The following is an 18,612-nucleotide window of genomic DNA, read 5'->3' as shown; positions in this document are numbered from 1 at the left end:
AACCTTAATTGGTAAGGTAATGTTTGTTTCTTATTTGGATTTTAGGAGCATTAGCAACTAAGGCCATATTGCTCCGGGATATGCGGTCATTCCCTGACCTTTCCCATCCTCCGTATTTGGTGATCACATGCTCGAACAATCCCGGTCCAATCAAGAAGCATGTGCTATGCACTGCTGCTCCTGCCCAAGGAGGCGCCGGTAAGGTAATAAAGTTAAACTTGTGCTTTATATCTAAGTGGGGGGCCACTGCATTTTGTTCAGAGATCCCTAGGTTAGGTTCTGTGCTATTGAACTTGTGCTTGTTTGAGACCATAAAAAATTGTGGCTCCGAAACATGCAGTTTGTGACTTTTAAAGAGAGCAGAAAGTACACGAAATCTAGATACTGTAGAAGAGATTGTGCTTAGCAGCAATGAAGAGAAAGAAAATTAAATGATGTAGATTATCTGACATATAAATATTACAGTTTGTAAGGTAAGACGTTTGTTCAGTTATTACTATTTAAGCTACTACTACTATAAAAATAAAGTTAAAATATTGAAATAAAATATTAAAAAAATGGCATATTTTTGTTAGCATTTGGAACGTAACCCCACTTTTTGTACTGGTTCTTAATCCTGTATAACATGGTTTCACATTACACGAGATTTTGTAGGAACCAAACTACTGTGTTATATGAAGGTTACCTGTATATATATATATCTATCTATATATATATATATATATATATATATATATATATATATATATATATATATTATATAATTAATAATAATAAGTTGTAGTGAAAAATCAGAATGGCTAAAAAGGAATGAAGGGATAATAATATATTGTGCCAGTTTACGGATCCGGATCACTGCTAGTAATACTCAGCAAACATAACGAAATACAGACAACTAGATTAGATAAGTGAAACTACACCTGACCTGTCAGGCACTTTTTCAATTTTTTCCATTGGAAGTACACCTGACAGGTCAGCACCCCTACTCATACACTTATCTGTCTATATATATATATATATATATATATAATTGGTACTATACAGGTACTCAAAGTGTGTAAAAACATTCGCATAAAAGTACTGAGTGAGAGAGAGAGAGAGAGAGAGAGACAGAGAGAGAAAAAAGAGACAAAAAAGTATGAGGGCAGGAGTAGAGTAATGAATATTATACAGTTGAAATTAAACTGAACGGACTATTTACTTTTTAATTTCATTAATCAGAGAAATGAAAAAAAAAAAAAAAAAATTGAATGTACATTTAGTACCTTATTTTACATATTATACACATTTATAGTCAGTGTAGACAAGGACAGAATCTTCTGATCTGTATGTAATGAATTGGTAAAAAAAAAAAAAAAAGGGGGGGGGGTGCAAACATTCTGTAATTGTTTGGCTTGTACATCATTTTTAACAAAACAACTTAAATTCAGTTTCTCCTCCGTATTTTTTTAAAATTCTAATTACGAGGTCCGAGTGGCTCTTACACTGTCCAGCACATGGTGAAAAATATGTCTGCCTTCTGTAAGTTAATAGCAATCAGTCACTTGATAATCATCTTCATTTGCATTTCTGATTCCAGAAGCTGCAATAATGTCATCCAAAAGGGCTTCTGGGTTATTGTCATACATATCAGAGGATCTACAATTAGAGGAAAGTATTCTCTTTAATACCTTTGTTGATAAAACCCGCAGAAGCTCTCTGTAACATGTCTCTGAAGATGATATTATCATATTATCAATTTCTTTCTCAAAAGAATCTGTATGGCTGCTGATTTCCTCGGTACTTGACAAATTACTTTGATTTGGTTTTAAAATTTGTTGTATACGATCTAATGTTGCAAGGTCCAAGACTTCTTCCAGTGTTGCTGTTCTGTCTGTGGAAGGTAAAATTTCTGGGATGCAGTCATCAATATAGTCTTGATAAGCATTCTTCATGATGTTTTCTTTCAAAATAAATTTGCTATACATATCAGAACAATCTGAATCTCTTTCTTCCTCTTGAATAAGAGATGAAGTCCATCCTAGGCTTTCTAACTGTTCTAATAGCATTAAAAGAACTTGAGCTGCTTCATACTGCACAGTTCTGTCCTGGTCATGTAATGCAACTAACAAGGATGACCCACAGCCAAAGTTGCACAATGTTTTAAGTACCTCACTAATCTGTTGCTCTTTTTCTTTCTTGGAAGAATCTATGGACAGAACCACTGATGAAAGTTCATGGTCAATTATCCAATGCCACACTTTTAAACACACAATCTTCACTTCCCAATCAAGATCAGAGATAATGGTGAAAAGTAATATTCTGAATATATATGATTTATATTTAGAAAATACATCAAATGTATCCTTTTGCATCCAACAAAACACAGTTGATATTGCTTCTCTTCGAACAAAAGTATCAGGATCATTCTTCAACAGCCGCAAAAGCAGTTTCACCATCATTTCCTGAAATTAAATATGATGTTAGTAATAATAATAAATTTTTCTTTATGAAATGAAATCAACAAACATAATTCAATAGTTATAGTATCCAAAAGTGCCAGGAACCTATGGCAAATGCTATCTACAATGTATGTCCAAAATGTCTACCACTTACATATAAATAAATATGCACATTACCACAATAAGCCATTCTGAATTGTTCTTAGTATATCTGTTAACCCTTTGTGGTCCAATGTTGTGCTTCATGCACCATCATAGAATTTCTCTTCTGGTCCAATGTCACATCAGATGTGCTTTCTGTTTTGCAAATTGATAATATAGTTTGTTTTCCCACTCTTGTGTAATTACTGAACTGTCTTTATTTATACTTCATATAAACAATTTGATGAACTAACTGAATGTTCACATTCAACTGTTAACAGCTGATGCCTGTGTTTTTTTTTTTTATGTATTCATTGTGTATTTACTATCTGCCAGAAACAAAGTGTTTAGTTATGGCTTCAAAGTCTTGTAAAGGTCTTTCTGATGAAGAAATTGAGAAATTGTTAGAACTTTCTGATTCAGAATTTTATTTACTTTTGTTCAATAGTGACAATGATGGTACTTTTGATCCCAATGGTATATTTTGCAGCAGTAATGAAGAAATTCTAGCAATGGTTGACAGGTCAACCATTGCTAATACAAAATTGGAGACCAAGGTTGTAGTGATGTTTCATTCAAACATATACTGTTTTTTTTCAAACTGTGAATTTCTTCTGAATAATACAAGCATTCCAAAACTGAACTTGAATATTTTCAGCTATTTTTTACAAATTCTTTGTTTAAAGAAATTTTGAATGAAACAAATAATTATGCCGATGAAACTCTTTCAAATAAGCTACTTCCTATTTATCCCATATTGTCTGACTGGGTTTTGGTTACAATAAATGAAATAAAAGCTGTCTTTTTTTTTTTTTTTTTTTTGTTAACATTTCAAGGTATACCACACACTAAAACATTTTCATAATGTTTGATCAATCACTTTTATATAATAATTCATGTAAACTCAAAAATAAATAATTTTTGAGAAGCTCATATTCAGTATCCATTTTTTTTTATTTTCAAGCTGGACCAGAATGGGAAAACAGCAGAAATAATGATGGATACACAAAGGGTTAACAGATTCCCAGCCTTTGGTTACAAATGGGTAATATTATTAATTTTTAGTTTAAATCTACCAAAATTATCTGATTTAAATCTGGTAATTTGGAGCCCATTCCACTGGCTCCCTCTTACCAGTCTATCATCCAGCCTTTTCAGATACCTAAAAATTGTGAAAACTTGCCATTGATTTACATTTTTTGAATAATCTGTATATTATTATTCAGAATTCTTTAGGTGTGCAATTTTTGCTTTCATTTATGTTGATTATCAAGGCAAATTTATATTCCTCAAGGATCAGCAGATTTGCATGCAGAGAAAGATTATGGATGATGTGAAAGAATAAATAAATAAATAAAAATAAAATAAAATAAAAGCAGTCTGTGAAAAACCCCATAAAAATTTCTAGTGTCACTGAGATGGGATTTGAACCCAAGCCTTTTCCATCTGGTGTGGAAGGACAGTGATTGTAGCTATGTGCTATCCACGAGGGCAAGTGACTAGTTTGATGAAGAGTACTAAGCATTTTTATAATCTTTATGATGAGTGGTTTTCAAGATGTTGTCGGCAAAACCTTAGAAAATAAATAATACCTTTCAGGTGAGAGGATTTGACTGCAATATATAAAACCTTAAGGGGATTATTAAAATGAATGAGGAGAATTATTCTTATTGCTCAGTGAGATAGAACCAGAAGTCAAAACTATAAAATCTTAGAGAGTGATAGTAGACTAAACCTTAAAAAGTTTATCTTCAGCTAATGTGTTGTGAAACACCAAAATAGGCTGATTGCAAAGATGACCAGCGAAGAGTTTGGCGACATCTTCGGGAAGAATTGGACAGACAATCTGTCATTTGGAATCATGAAAAACCCTCAAGGCAGATGCAGAACAAACTCACCTCGTTTTGTGATTACTAATACTAAATCATCATAAGCAGAGTGGTACACTCATCAGTATATTAACCTAAGTGTAACTGCACATTTTGTAACATAAATACTGTGTGGCACCCCAGCAAACAGAAACATGATTTCCATTTCATTTCCTAGGAATTCATATGATTTGTTAGGATATCCATTTTCTAGTCCCAACTTGCATTTCTAAGAAAAACAAAAGAGCACAATCTTACCTCAGAACTTCTAGAATAGACTTCTAAGCTTTGCCTGAAATATGTTTTATTAAAAAAAAATCTGTAATAATCCAATGATTCCTTAAAGCAATGTTAAACAGCAACTAATACAAAACTACCAGTTCAGAGCAGTGGCCTCTTATTGCAATCAAACAATCCTTGTAAAAGACCTTGTCTAATGTAGCTTTAAATAATGGCAACACACTTTAATTTTTAGCTTTAAACTATAAATCGTTACTACTTTTAATCTCTTCTGTACTTTCATTTTGTATATGTCCAAATGTATTCTTTAAAGGTACAGGAATGACTATGCAAGAGCAAATCTTTAAAATTAAACAGCTGATCACTATCTACTCCATATAATTCACCTTCCCTTGTCAGTATCCAAGTCAGCAGCACTAAAAACAACACAGCTGGAAAGTGAAAACATATAAATAAATAAATTTTCTGTTTATACTCCGGCACGACAGCCAAGTCAGTAGAGTTTACAATAAATCGTCAATACAAATATTTATCGTATTTAGTAGTCACGGGCTTGAACCCCGGTCCACTCAAGGAACACGTGCTATGCACTCACGCTCCTGACCACTCGGCTACGTCAGGCCTACAGTTGACTTCCTGATGCTAAAGTAAATAAAATAGCCATGGTACAGTTACAAACTGTATCTTGAACATGAGGACAGTAAACAAAGTTTAAGCAAACTTTTTTTAATCTCAAATTTAAAAAAAAAAATGTTATGTATAATAAAACAAAAATAAGAGCTACAATTGAAAACAAATTGTAAATAAACTACATGTAACTGAGAAAGGATAAAAGCATCTAAGGCTTACAATTAATAATCTATTGACTGACAATCAACACTAACCCAACAGACATGCTTTGACAGTAAGCATTAATATGAGGCTTGACATGTTATTAAATAAAATGCATAGTTGCAATCAATACTACATTTTTTTTTAATGGTATGCTGTACAATAAAACAAAAGGTAATTGCTATAATTAGAAACAAATTGTAAATAGCATATATATAATTGAAAAGGGATAAAACATCTAAGGTCTACAATTAATAATCTACTGACTGACAATGAGTACTAACCCATGCAACATGCTTTGAAGTAAGCATTAATATGAGGCTTAATATGTTATTAAAATATGCAGTTGGAATCAATATTTGGAAAAAATTACTATAAAGGTAGAAATAACTAAAAGTCTCTGATGTCAATAGTTTAATCATGTTTGATAGTCACATGCATGCGCAATCAGAATTTATTTCATAATTAATAATTTCTATATAAAAAAAATTAATGTAATCATACAAGCTGAACTGTTTATAGCAGAGCATTCCAAAGTGGGTGACTAACTAACCTAGTCAATTTCTGATGACCTTGTTTAAAAAAAAAGCTTCATACCACCGAATCTGTCCTTGACTTAAAATAATATAAGTAACAAAAAGGGTTGTTGAATAATTAGATAATTCTGGATGGTGTATTAAATAAATTATTTTCAGCATGTACATAGTGTGCTGGCATTGAAAAAATTTGGAAAGCACTGGTTTATAGAGATGGAAATTAGGGCAGGCATATATTATTCACCACAAAAAAAAAAAAATAAATAAAAATAAAAAAACAGTACAGACAAAGAAACTGCTAATTCAAAAGAACAACTCTCTTTTGGCACAAGCACATCAACAAATACTGCTTGCTATGTATAATAATAATAATAAAAAAAAAGGGTTTCTTTTTTGCTTTTGGTGTTACTTTTCTTCTAACAAACTTCTTTTCTTCTCTATTCAAATCTCAAATTTGTCCCACCATGGAATATTGTTCCCATATCTGGGGTGGTTCTCCAAAAACCTCTGATTCTTGACTTCATTAATTAATGATCCACCTCTTACAAAGTCTCTCAACTCTATCTCACAGACATTCAATTTTTGATGCATGACTTTTCCATAAATACTTCCATGGTGCCGTTCTTTATCCAATTGAATTCTGTTTTCTGCAGCAATTTTCATTCCTAAAAACCACAATCTGTGGAAATTCATGTCTAATATCTACAAGTACCTCCTGTCTTCTCAAATCATACATAGTACTATTGCACTAAGTACTATTGCAGATTTTAATGCCTTTGGGAATTTCATAAAAAAAAAAAAAAACAGTAAATACAGGGTGGCCACTGAAAGACTGAAGGGTTTGAAAAAGTCATAACTTGTTCATTTTTAATCTTTTTTTTACAGGTTACAGAGCATCCCTTGGAGATTAAAATGGCTACGTATGATGTCCAGCAACGAGTAAAACTCGTTGGGTTTTTCTATTCCAGTGAAAGATCAATTATTGAAACTCAGAGAAAATACCGGCATCATTTTAAAGTCCTCCTAGCGATAACATGATTCGGAACCTAATTGCCCGGTTTGAAAGAACTGGATCAGTCGGCGATCTTCCGGGAAGAGGTCCTAAGTGCACTGATGCAGCAGTGGAAGCTGTATGACAGAGTGTCCTTGAGGATCCATCCGCCTCTACCTGTCGTTGCTCTGCTCAACTAGGCATTGCCAGAACATCGCTTCAAAAGATTCTGAAAGGGTGGTCACATTTTAATCTCCAAGGGGCTCTATAACCTGTAAAAAAAAAAATAAATAAAAAAGATTAAAAATGAACAAGTTATGACTTTTTCAAACCCTTCAGTCTTTCTGTGGCCACCCTATTAATGCGGAGTTAGATAAAAATTAAGTTTGCTGGTAATAGAACAATTTTAAAAAATAAAAGCATTTACATATAATAATACCAAGACAGCAAGGTACAATTCAGATGCATTACTGATTGAGATCTAAATAAGATATATGTGGTCAGCATGCTATGAATTTAGATAAGACTCTCAGATGATTCAGATTTATAAATCATGAAGTGTAGTGGAAGTACACTGGTGTTCAAAGAAAGTGCATCACCCCTGAAATCGTAATTGACGTCTGAATAACGTAAGTATATGGCAATATTTTTTACAGATTGCATCAGATAAGATAGACATGCATAGGTGGTGATGATGTAATATTGCATCAGCTGTTACTTTCAGCTATATAAGCACACACTGCAAGAGTTGCAGTCATTCCTTGCTTGTGTCAGGATGTTGAGTTACATGCAGTTGATGCCACAAAGAAAGAGTGCTATTGTTGCTTTACACAAGGAAGGATGTTCTTCCCATCATATTGCTTATAGAGTGTCTTGTAATCAGTCAAGACACTCTATAAGCAATAGAGAGTGTCTTGTAATCAGTCAACAGTGAGTAGATTTCTTTCCAAACTCAAGAATACTGGTTCTACTGATAGCAAAAAAACGCAAATGAGTCTCTACACCAAAACAGGACGTGTTTTGAGGCACTTATGCCTTAAAAACCTTTTAAGTTTTTAAGGTATAAGTGCTAAAGCTTCTTCATCTGAGCTGAAAAGAGAATGGGAAGAACATACAGGAGTGGCAGCAAGTGCAGTAACAGTCAGAAGGTGCCTCTTCAAAAATGGACTTGTAGCCCATCGTCCTAAGAAGCCCCTCCTCACACAAAAAATGAAAAAGGGCTGATTAAGCTGATGTAAGGAGCATGTCAAATGGAACCCTGAGCAGTGGAAATCAGTTATTTTCTCGGATGAGAAGAAATTAAACCTGCATGGCTCTGATGGGAAACAAACAATTCACCATAGACATGATACCATCCAGACTGTATGGTGTCTACAGTGAAATTCCCTACCAGCCAAACGATATGGGCGGGGGGGGGGGGGGGGGGCATTTCGTATCACGGTGTAGGTCACCTGTAGTTTATAAAAGTTTCCGTAAATGCCAATGGATACCTGGCTATATTGGAAGGCAAATTGCTGCCAACCATTAGAGACCATTTCAGCCTGCCAAGTAATATCTTTCAGGATGACTCTGCTCCTTGTCATCGGACAAAGTGTAAGTAGGCACTTCTGTAGTTACTTTAGATTCATTTCTGCATTAGAGGTTCGACAGTAATGTGTTTACATTTTTGTTACAGGTGAAAAAATAGTTGGAAAAATGGTCCATTACAACTCTTAGCTGGCCAGGAAACAGCCCGGACCTGAATCCTATGGTATAGAGAACTGTTGGTATCGTGTGGGATCTGCAGTTGCCAGAAAGAAACCAAAGACCCTTCGTGAACTTCGGGAAGCCATAATTCGTGTTTGGAACCACGAACTATCAGTTGATTATCTTCAGAAATTGATCTTGTAAATGCCTTGACGGTGCGCTGCTGCCATCAGGGCCAGAGGCAGTTCAACTAAATATTAGTTTGCACCTGGTGAAATTTTCATTTTGTTTTCTATTTAAAATGATAAACTGAAGCAAACTGAGGGCTTCTGATAACATTTCAGCCATAACGGTTGTTTACCAAAACTGTTGTATAAAGGTTGTAAATACTCATTTTGGAATATTTTGAGATAACCTGTCAAATATTACTTAGCTTTGTCTTAACTATTAATAAATATCTTTTGTTTATATTTCTATTTGTGATGCTAGTCATTAATGTAACATACCATCAAGAAAAAGGGTTAGAGATGTGAAATTCCTAGGTAATGCACTTTCTTTGAACACCAATGTATACCTAATTCCATTTAATTCAGTTAAATGAATAACAAAAAATTACAAGCTGTATAAATAGCTTGTAATAACTTTATCTAGAATGACTAGATAAAATTTCAGTTTTCAAAAGGAAACAGTGAAATCACAACTACTTGAGTCTGAAATAAACAAACAAAAATATACAGCATAAACTAAAAGTCAGGACAACTTAAAAAGATAACAAAATACAATTTAGATTTATGTGATGTACATAAGCATAAAGAATGAAAACCAAAATGCATTGCTATGGTCTGATCTGCAACACAAAGCAATGTGTGTTGTCAATATTGCTGACCAAAGTTTTTCTTGGTATAGCTAATTTTCGGGATACTGCTGTTTATAAATCTTGTTTACAGGTAAGGAACTTCTTGTGGTCTCATTTTACTCTGGACTGTAGAAACAGTTAGTAAAACTACTATAGTAATTAAAACAATAACAATAACAAAAATAAATAAAATTAAATAAAAAAATTATACCTCAGTCAAAGTTTTACTTTGTTTTAAAAATTCCCAGATGCCAGGATTCAGACAAAGCAATCCCAAGCTCTGTATTGCAGTTGCTTTCACATAACCCTCTGTTTCTTCAGCAATAACAATGTTCCATACTGATAAGGGAATTTTATTTGTGCACAGCAGCTTTGCCCATGATGCTACATCTAAAAAGAATAAAATCACATAAAATGAACTTTGTTATTAATTTTCTAGAAATGATATCAGAACTAATTTTAATAAATTAGAACTTAAGAAGTTAAAACTGGACAGTCTTCTCAATGTATTTCTATAAACTGAGATTGCAAAATGGTCCCAGGCTTATCACATTCTTCCAGGTGTGGCAAGCTAGAGCTTGCTACCTTGAAATCTAAAATGCAGATGGAGCTGAAATTCATGTGCCACTATATTCGGTACACTTGTGAATAAAAAATTTCAGTGAAGCTTGGTTGTTCTGAAACAATCAAATCATCTGCTTGCACCTTCACAATGGTGGGACTGTAAGTAACCCTATGCGTAAGTCCTGTAACATTGCACCTAATATACTAGAGGTGACCACCCAGGTGTGAACCAAGATAAGCAAGAGCTGAGGTGTGGTGTCCACATCACATATTGGAATACTGCCCCTCTGTGTCACCACTAGGTAATAGACAACTCACATAAACAGATGCAATACCACCACTTTGCTTATAAGAAACAAAGGGGTGAAAACTATGTTTGGTTTCCAGAGTAAAGCTGTGGCATCTCCACTCTCAACCATTATGCAAGATATCCAGTATTATTTACATTTTGAGGGTATAGCTCTAAAATGGTTTTTGTAGGCTGGATGTTAGATAGTCCACAGGAGGCATCCATAACAGATAGTGTAAAATCTTGCTGCCTCTATTCTGCCAGTGACTGGTGAGAGTCCAAATAGTGTGTATTCAGGGGGGGGGGGCATCATTGAGGCCATGTTATCTCAAAGAGCTGTGTTTATTCTTTCTATGTGTATGCCATATCCAAAATTTCATACATGTCCCCACTCCTATACTTTTACTTTATCTATTGAATGCATCATGAATAATCAACCTAACAGACCAAACTTATCTGCAGAAAAGGAATAAACCTCCCAAAAAAGTTATGTTACTCATTCATTACACAAATGTATGTGGTCTTAGTTCCAATTTCAATGATGTACATTTCAACCTACAGTCAGTCAAGGCCCACTTACCTTTTCTGACAGAATCTCAATTATCAGTTGTTTCAACCACTACTCATCTCAGTTTCCCTAATTATGATTCTCTTCACTTCCAAGGTGGTATTTACCATTATGCAGTAAGAACTGATTTATAATTGTGCAGAAATATTTAGTTTATTAGTTACATGATTCTAGCTGGGACTTGACTAAAAAAACAAGAGAGGAAACTTTTGAATACCAGACAGTCCTAACTACACACCCAACACTGTCTTTTTCTCACAAACAGTCCTTCAAAGTACATGGTTAATGTGGTGGTCCCCTAGACAGCACAGATCACAAATTGGTGAAGGTCTCTTTTTCAATTAGGCCTCTCTCTTTCTCTCTCTCTCAATAATTACCGGATTAACTCTCATGAGCAGAAATATAAAAATGGCCAAATAGTTAACACTTAATGCATAACAGTTATGTCTTTTGTACAGAAGACAACAAAATATATGAAGTATATTTTTTCTGTCATATGAAAATAATACACTGGTTCTCTAATTATAATCAAATTTTTTATTTATCACATTTATAATATCATAAGTTATCATATTTATACAAGATGAGCTTTATAATGCATTATTCTGTACATGCAATCATGAAATCATTTAACATTTGCTTTGTTTAGCAAAGAAAACATATATTACTGTTCCTCTGAAAAATAAAGCTGAAGAACTGGAAGTAAACAGAATGCTGATATAAAATGTAAATTAAAATGGGCCATGTACATAGATAATCTACACAAAGCCATCTAACACTATACCTGACTGCTTGGCCATGGCCCCAACTACCTCTAATGCAGAATCCACTACTGACCATCGAGTGTCCACAAGTCTTCGCTGTAACATTTCCCCTAACTGTTCGAACATTTGTTCTGTTAGCTGTCTTTTACTGATAGACATAAGAGGTATGATAAGTTTCAAAGATTTCAAACACTGAGTCAACAACTGCAATAAAGAAGATAGTGAAAAATCAATTGTATGCAATTTTTCATAATTAATTTCATTAACATCTAAGGATTTCAAGATTATGTTTTTTTAAAGTGGTGACTGAATCAATCAATCAAGTGTACTTAGTGAAAATATTTAATTTAATTTCATTTATTTAATATCATACAAAAAAAAAAAATAAATAAAATAATAATAACAAAGTGAATGCAGTAAATCAGTAAACCCAATTTTGGAGATCCAGAAAATTACTGCTTCCTTGAATCACTTAGCTATTACAAAAGAACAGAAATTCATAAATCTGGCTTTTCCAATACTCATAATTCATTACTTTTATTAGATAATATAGTAGTTCTGATCCCTATAATCTCCAAAGAATGACAGTCACCAGCAATAAGAGAATTGTTAATTTATTGTGGGTATTTTTGTTACTATGGTTATGGAGGTTGGGTTGTGTGAGGGGAAAAAAGCAAAAATAAGAATAGGTAGCAATTAGATGTCACACCACTTTAAGACAAAACAAATCACATGAATAACATACACAACCTTAGCTGTCACCCTCTTCTGAAATTCAATAATTAAAGTCTTAGAACAAGAGAGTTACAATTAAATTAAGCAATTAGTCAAGTACAGAAGTAATTAAAATTATCTACAAACAACAAAATACTAAACAGATTAGTAAAAACATGATTTTCTAAGAAACAAAGAGTGTTGGTTTGAATGATGCCTCTGATACGGGGCACTGCAATTGTCCAATATTTTTTAATATGAGATATAAATAGTGTGACGATTCAGAATTAAAGTACTATATTGCAAAACTGGTATTGAATGCCTCATAAATTGAATAATTTTATATGTTGCAAAAAATACATAACAATGACATACAGTCTATGAAATATATAAAATAAAAGAAATTGATGTTTTTTAAGTTCAGCTAGCCTATTTCCCTTCTGCCCTTTTATGACTCACTACTCTTGGAGAAATATTCAAAAATATCTCTCCAAGGAAAGTTAATATGTAGGATTTTTGAAGATTCCAGATTTTTAAGTTTCTATTGTATTTATGAATTACAATACATTCATAAATTAGACCACTAAAATATACATTATTCTGATTATATACACCACTGTACTAAAGGCAGTTTTTATTTTAAAACCATATGTTTTAACCCTGTTCTGAGGACCCTTATCAGATAACATAGCCAATGATAACTAAACTTTACATAAGAGTAAGTAAACTTTATATAAACAAATCACAGCTTTGTATATGTTCTAAGTAATAGACACAGTAACATGATGGTAACTAAGCGGACAACAGATACTGTCCACTAGCTACACAGTGGCCAATAACCAAAAGGCAGCTAGCACATGTTCAGCTATCCCAACAAGCACTGGCTGCTTGGAGTGGTTGGATAAGAGTCTGATCATGCAGATAGAGATTCCTACATCTATATCTTTATGGAAAGGGCAAGAGAAGGGGAAATATTCATCTTCTGGGAGAGTCTGAGTGGTAGGCACTCTCTTGATCAAGTCTCCAGGTAAGTGGGGAGGGGGGGAAATAAAGAAAATCTGTGGAATGGCCTATATTTTTGTTTTCATTATCTAACAACAGGCTGGGTTAGATTTCTTGGAATTTATAGATACATATAAGGCCTTGTGGCGTCAGTGTTTTGCCATTTGGTCATGACACACACACACACACACGCACGCACGCACGCACGCACATCAATAAAAGTTCTTGTCAAGAGATAGGAATTCAAACCAGTGTCTTTCCACACACACACGGTATCTGATATTTCATTATTAAAAATAATATATAATAATAACAATGCTCTAATATTTACAGAACAAAATATACTGACCTGGCAATCTGAAGTTAAATTTGAAAAGACTTTTAAAAATACATTAATGAGAGAGTCCATATTTCTGCCTTCCAATTTATTATTTGCTATATAAACAAAAGAAAAAACTAATTTAGTCTTACCTATATGTTACAAGTTACGTTTTCATTATAGAAAATGTTATTCTGCATGTTATCTTGATAGGAATAAACTATATTTCACTGTGTTATATGGGAATAATTTAAGAATGAGCAGTAAAAATGGCAGAAAATCTAAAATAGAAATTAACTCTGTTCAAAACAGTAAATGCATTAGGGTTATAGTTTAAAGTAAGGCATTAAAATAATTTAAAAATTGCATTCATAACTGTATTCAATTTCCATCTTTTCAACATTAATTTCTCCATGAACATTAATGTTATATGGGAATTTAAGAATGAGAAGTAAAAATGGCAGAAAATCTAAAATAGAAATTAATTCTGTCCAAAACAGTAAATGCATTAGGGTTATATTTCAAAGTAAGGTATTAAAATAATTTAAAAATTGCATTCATAACTGTATTCAATTTCCATCTTTTCAACATTGATTTCTCCATGAACATTAACCACTGGCCATCAAAGTCAGTGGTTAATGTTCACATTTTAGAAATAACATTTTCATTAATAAGTCAACCTAAATTGCCAATATAACTTTATAAAAATAATATTAGCAAAAAAAGATCGGCAAGCTGTCTGGAACTCAAGTCATGAACATCATTTGCCAGAGGTGAACTAAACTCTGGCAGTGAGCTAGATGATTTTGTAATAACTGAGAGGAAAGTGGAGAAAAACTTGTTGAAAATAAACATAAAAAAGGTGCCTGGGGTGGATGGGATCTATCCAGTTATATTAAAGGAGGCAGCAAAGGAAGTAAGCAAACCCTTAGATATAATCATGAGAGCTTCCTTGGACTCAGGGAGGTACCCATGGACTGGAGATGTGCAAATGTGACCCAAATTCACAAAGGAGGATCAAAGGGCGACACAAGTAATTATACACCCGTTAGTTTAACTTCTGTTCCAGGAAAATTATGGAGGCACTGGTTAAAGAAGCACTGCAGGATCATCTAGATAAGACTTCAGTTATAGCTTGGACACAGCATGGGTTTGTTAAGGGGAAGTCTTGTTTGACCAATTTGATTGGATACTATGATGTGGTCACAAAGCAACTGGATGTAGGGAATAACATTGATATCATATATTCGGATCTTAGAAAGGCTTTTGATACTGTTGCACATGGAAGACTGCTGCACAAATTGGAGCAGTGTGGCACTGGAGGCAAATTGCTGCTATGAATAAAGAGATGGTTGAGTGGGAGAAGACAGAGAGTGGTAATCAATGGACACAGCTCATCATGGACTAATGTTATTAGTGGAGTCCCTCAGGGTTCAGTGTTGGGTCCATTGTTGTTTTCTGTATTTATAAATGATATTGATGATGGTATATCAGGCTTAATGTCTAAGTTTGCAGATGATAAGAAGGTTGGCAGGGTTGTTAATGACACTAATGACAGTACGCTGCTGTAATAGGATCTAGAAAAGTTGAGCAGATGGGCTGAGAGGTGGAAAATGAAGTTTAACATTGACAAATGTAAAGTACTACATATGGGAAGCAGTAACCCCAGAGTAATGTATCAACTCTGTGGTACTACACTGACAGTGCTAGAGAATGAAAAGGACCTGGGGTAATTGTGCAAGCAGATATGAAGTTTTCTGAGCAGAGCAGATGGTCTGCAAGGGTAGCTCATGGTGTCTTGTCAATGATATACAGGAATTTTGTAGCAGGGAAAAGGAGGTGATTATCCCCTTGTATAAGATGATGGTCAGGCCACACCTTGAGTACTGTATACAGGTCTGGGAGGCCTCATTTTAAGAAGGATGTAGAGCTATTGGAATGAGTACAGAGAAGGGCAACAAGATTAGTGAATGGAACAAAGGGTTGCTCTTATGAAGAAAGGCTTAAGTTTTGCAGATTACAGTGTTTGGAGGCTAGGCACCTATGAGGTTGGTTGGTTTTGATTTTATTGGCGCATTAGCAACTAAGGCTATAATGCGCCAACCTACAAGGTGATCTGATTGAGATGTATAAAGCCTTGAAAGGTTTGAGCATGCTCAATGCTGATGGGATTCTTCCTCTTGCTCAGAATAATCACCTGAGATGGCATTAATTCAAATTGACGAAAGATTTGCGGAAGTTTTCCTTTAGCCAGCGGGTAGTTGATTGGTGGAACAGACTTCCATCTTTTGTTGTGGAAGTTGATAGCCTAAATAAATTTAAGGCTGAGCTTTTTTTTTTTTTTTTTTTTTGGCTGATGCTGCATAAGCTTGCTTTCTTGCATTGTATGCCTCTGCTAATGCTAATCACAATGGCTGGTTTGGACAATGGTTTTTCATCAGACAACAGGTGGTTCCATTAGCAAATGTGCAAAATCTCAGTTGCTCACTCAGGCAATCAAATAATCAGCAAGATCATCTTCACAATAACAGCAGTTAACATATACCCACCCCTCACCTTGTAGTAATCACATCTGACTAGTCCCACTTTACATTTACACACTAAACAAGAGAGAGAGAGACCTTGTTGCAACAGAAAGCTAGAAACACAATATTACAGGATTAGATAAAAAAATACATACTGAACTTGGCAATATCATACAAAAACCATCATGGAAAATGAAGGGTGAAGCAGGGAAATGGCTGATTTTAAAAACTTGATAATTATATAAAGAATTTGTATTTGCCAAACAAATATGCCAACTTATTTAAGATGGTATATTTGTTAAGATAACCTGTGAAAAACTAAGTTATAAAAAACAGGTGAACAATAACAGAGGCATACGGGAAAACAGCTGATGAGATAATGAACTTAGGGGAAAAAATGTTATAACACAGTTTTATGTTTTCATTGGAATATTTCATAATTACATCATAATGAAAAGATATTAATACAAACCTGGAGAAGTAAGCAAGGAAATCAGAATATGGATACACATTTGTTGAGTCTTCTTGCATAACGCTATGTGGGCCTGTAAAGATGAAGCTAACTGTTGATCAACGGTCAGATTCAGAACTGCAACTACAGCAGCAATAATGTCATCTGTACCCTATATAAACAGAAACTTCAATTTAAAAATGACTTACCAGAAATAGTTAAAATTAATATCACACACACACACACACACACACACACACACACACACACACACACACACACACACACACACACACACACACAGGTGCCTCCCTAGCCAGGAGCGGCAGTGTTCGAACCAGGGTTCGAGCCCGTGACCACCAAATACGGATGATGCGGTAAGGTCAGGGAATGACTACCCCATATCCCTGGAGCAATATGGCCTTAGTTGCTAATGCTCCTAAAAACCAAATAGCAACACACACACACACACACACACAAATACAGCACATATACATCTTGGCATGGACTCAAAAGGTGTTGTTGCAGCAGGGTGCCCTGTGGGGTGTATTCATGCATTGCATAATGTGCCCAGTAATGCCTGCACATTGTCAGGTCGATAGTCACAGTATCATATGTCCTTTTCTGGTAGGCCCAAACATGCTGAACTGGACTGAGATCAGGGAGCAGTGATTCAACACAGGTTTGGCAAACTTTATGTGGAACTCATTATTTTCTTGGTGACTAAGTTTCACTCTGAAATAAGCACAATACACAATATTTACAAATTCTCTAATGTCTTGTCTTTGCTTGAGGACTACATAACTTCCACAAATTTAACAGAATAGTTCTGATTGTTCAAACACTTGCATGAAGACACTTTACTCACTTTTCAGCACAAGTTTGATACGATAACATCAAAAATAAACTGAGCTCACTAATAAACACTTCTGCATGGAGCTCTCAAGGTTAAGAAACAAATCAGTGAAGGCAATGTTGCCAACATGTGAAGATTTAGTTTACAAATTCCCAGCATTTACTCCTAACTTAATGCATTCAATAATACAATACATGACATCAACTTAGCGATTTGTTAAAAAATGGTATTGATAACAAAAAAACAAATAACATTCAGCGTAAAAAACTGAGTTAAAAACAGCTATTAGTTTAAAAACATCGAAAATCATGCAGAGTGCTGTTATTAAACTGTAAACGAAAATGTTTCTCAGCTTATTAAACACATCTCAAAAAATTATACATGAAATTGAAACTATTCAATGTGTTTATACATCATGAAAAAGAATTCACAAAAGAATACACAAACACTGTGTGCATATATACTTGTATCATTCTCACTAACTCCACAAAATTAAAGGCCTCAGAAGCAAGTGATTAAAATTAGCTTACCTCATCTATCACAGATAATAATTTACTTGCAGCACTTAAGGAGAGTCGTAAAATTTTTCTGCAATTGTTTTTGTCAGCCATTTTCACAGTCAGCATCTGAACCACATCAGCAGGAACCAGTTTGCTTTCAAAACCCATGACAATATTCACTGGAGTCAGAATTAGATCCAGATAATTTTTAGGGAGCTGATAACCTTGCAAAGATCTATTGTTAAAAATAAAAAGGTTAACAGTAAGTACAGTCTTTCAATAGATAACCTAGCTACTGTGAATATTTCATATGACTTAAGCACAACACTCCAAAAAAAGGTTGTACAGTCGAAACCCTTTATAGCGACCCTATTTTTAACATCCCAACATGTTATAACATCCTATGTGGTTGGTTCTGGCCAATTTCTCATTAACCTAATGCTATTTTACATTTGGTATAACAACATTAA

General features: G+C 34.1%; 1 protein-coding gene across 1 annotated transcript; it reads right to left on the bottom strand.

Moving 5' to 3' along the window:
- Positions 1-1,411: 1,411 nt before the first annotated feature.
- On the bottom strand, positions 1,412-18,369 carry LOC150076702 (uncharacterized). Its single transcript, XM_090386335.1, has 6 exons — positions 18,173-18,369; positions 16,808-16,958; positions 13,841-13,926; positions 11,796-11,979; positions 9,802-9,980; positions 1,412-2,444 (listed from the first exon to the last, which is right to left on the bottom strand). Exons 1-6 carry the CDS (start codon positions 18,308-18,310, stop codon positions 1,527-1,529), a joined length of 1,656 nt encoding a protein of 551 aa, XP_090242461.1. The 5' UTR covers positions 18,311-18,369; the 3' UTR covers positions 1,412-1,526.
- Between the last annotated feature and the right edge of the window lie 243 nt (positions 18,370-18,612).

The sequence above is a fragment of the Mastigoproctus giganteus genome, chromosome 12 (assembly GCF_048544385.1).
Source record: "Mastigoproctus giganteus isolate SK-2022 chromosome 12, ASM4854438v1, whole genome shotgun sequence".
Taxonomy (NCBI): Eukaryota; Metazoa; Arthropoda; class Arachnida; order Uropygi; family Thelyphonidae; genus Mastigoproctus; species Mastigoproctus giganteus.
Note: the sequence above shows the minus strand (reverse complement) of the source record. Positions and strands in the feature narration are given on the sequence as shown.